Source organism: Antrostomus carolinensis, unplaced genomic scaffold, assembly GCF_000700745.2.
Source record: "Antrostomus carolinensis isolate BGI_N321 unplaced genomic scaffold, ASM70074v2 scaffold28546, whole genome shotgun sequence".
Lineage (NCBI taxonomy): Eukaryota > Metazoa > Chordata > Aves > Caprimulgiformes > Caprimulgidae > Antrostomus > Antrostomus carolinensis.
In genome coordinates, this window is record NW_010321747.1 from 6,476 (window position 1) to 7,718 (window position 1,243).

General features: G+C 59.5%; 1 protein-coding gene across 1 annotated transcript in view; it reads right to left on the reverse strand.

The window, feature by feature from the left end:
- MYO1F (myosin IF) overlaps window positions 1-1,243 on the reverse strand; it is a gene marked incomplete at its 3' end in the record, with an annotated part of 16,569 nt that overhangs the window by 6,409 nt on the left and 8,917 nt on the right. The window contains exons 6-9 of the mRNA XM_010170055.1: window positions 1,018-1,107; window positions 692-823; window positions 480-614; window positions 274-406 (exon numbers count right to left, since the gene is read on the reverse strand). Coding sequence (XP_010168357.1) covers window positions 274-406; window positions 480-614; window positions 692-823; window positions 1,018-1,107 — 490 coding nt within the window. The remainder of the gene's footprint in view (window positions 1-273; window positions 407-479; window positions 615-691; window positions 824-1,017; window positions 1,108-1,243) is intronic.

The following is a 1,243-nucleotide window of genomic DNA, read 5'->3' on the forward strand; positions in this document are numbered from 1 at the left end:
TCATGGCCACCCCCCCCCCCCCCTGCCTCATCTTCCTGCCATTTCCTCTGCTTCTATTGTTGGTCACCAGAGAGAAGAGATCAGCCTCTGCTCTTCCCCTTGGGAGGAAGTTCTAGACCCCCAGGAGATCTCCTCTCAGTCTCCTCTTCTCCAGGCTGAACAAACCAAGTGACTTCAGCCTCTCCTCATATCCTTCCCCTCTAAACCCTTCACCAACTTTGTGTCCCTTTCCAAAGGTCTCTGCGAGTGTCCCCACTTGAGTTGGCTACTCACAGTCAGCATTTTCCACCCGAGCGTAGTTGCCTTCCTCCCGAAAGCTGATGTTTCCCAGGTGGAGAATCCCGGCCACGATCTGCAGCACCAGCTGCTGGTCCTCACCCCGGATGCCGATGACCTGCATGGCGTTCTGGGGGTGGGGGGAGCCCGTCAACCTCTGCCTGGCCACAGTGGCTTTGGGGACACCACTCCCAGGCACTCACCATGGTCTCATGGAAGTCACTGCGGTCGTCTGTGCCCTCCACCTGGTACGTGTCCGACTGGTTCAGGTAGTAGTAATAATCCGGGCTCATGATGCCCAGGTTCTGCCGCTGCTCTTGGGATGCTCCTTCGATGAGCTGGGAGAGAAACAGGAGCTGTGGTGACCTGGCCCCTGTCCCCCAAGGCTGCCTGACCGGCTCCGTGCCCCCCGTACCTGATAGTAGATGTGGAAGTTCCTCTCGCACTCGTTCTGGCTCACCACCCGCGACTTCTCCAGCAGGAAGTTGGAGATCTTCCCTCCATCAGGTTCACCGCCTCGGCTGAACTGGATCTCAAAGTACTTCCCCTGCTCCGGCACAGCTCCCACTCAGAGCCATGGTCATGGCTGGTGGGACTCCTCACTCCCCATGGCCATGGCTGATGGGACTCCTCACTCCCCATGGTCCCAGCTTCTCTCTCCCTTCTCCCACCACACTAGGACCATTGCTGTATGAATCCTGGCCATGGCACTGACCCTCTGCACCTGCCCTGGTGACTTACAAAGCGGCTGGAGTTGTTGTTCCGGACAGTTTTGGCATTTCCAAAGGCTTCCAGCAGCGGGTTGGACTGCAGGATAATGTCCTTCACGTGCTGGGGGCAGAGGAAGGAGGGGGCCGAGTGAGGGGGGGGCACACATCTGCATCCCACCACAGCAGCCCTACCTTGGGGCTGGGGACAGACTCTGGGGTGGGGGGACCCCAAGTCTGTCCCCCGCCCTGGAGCCCGG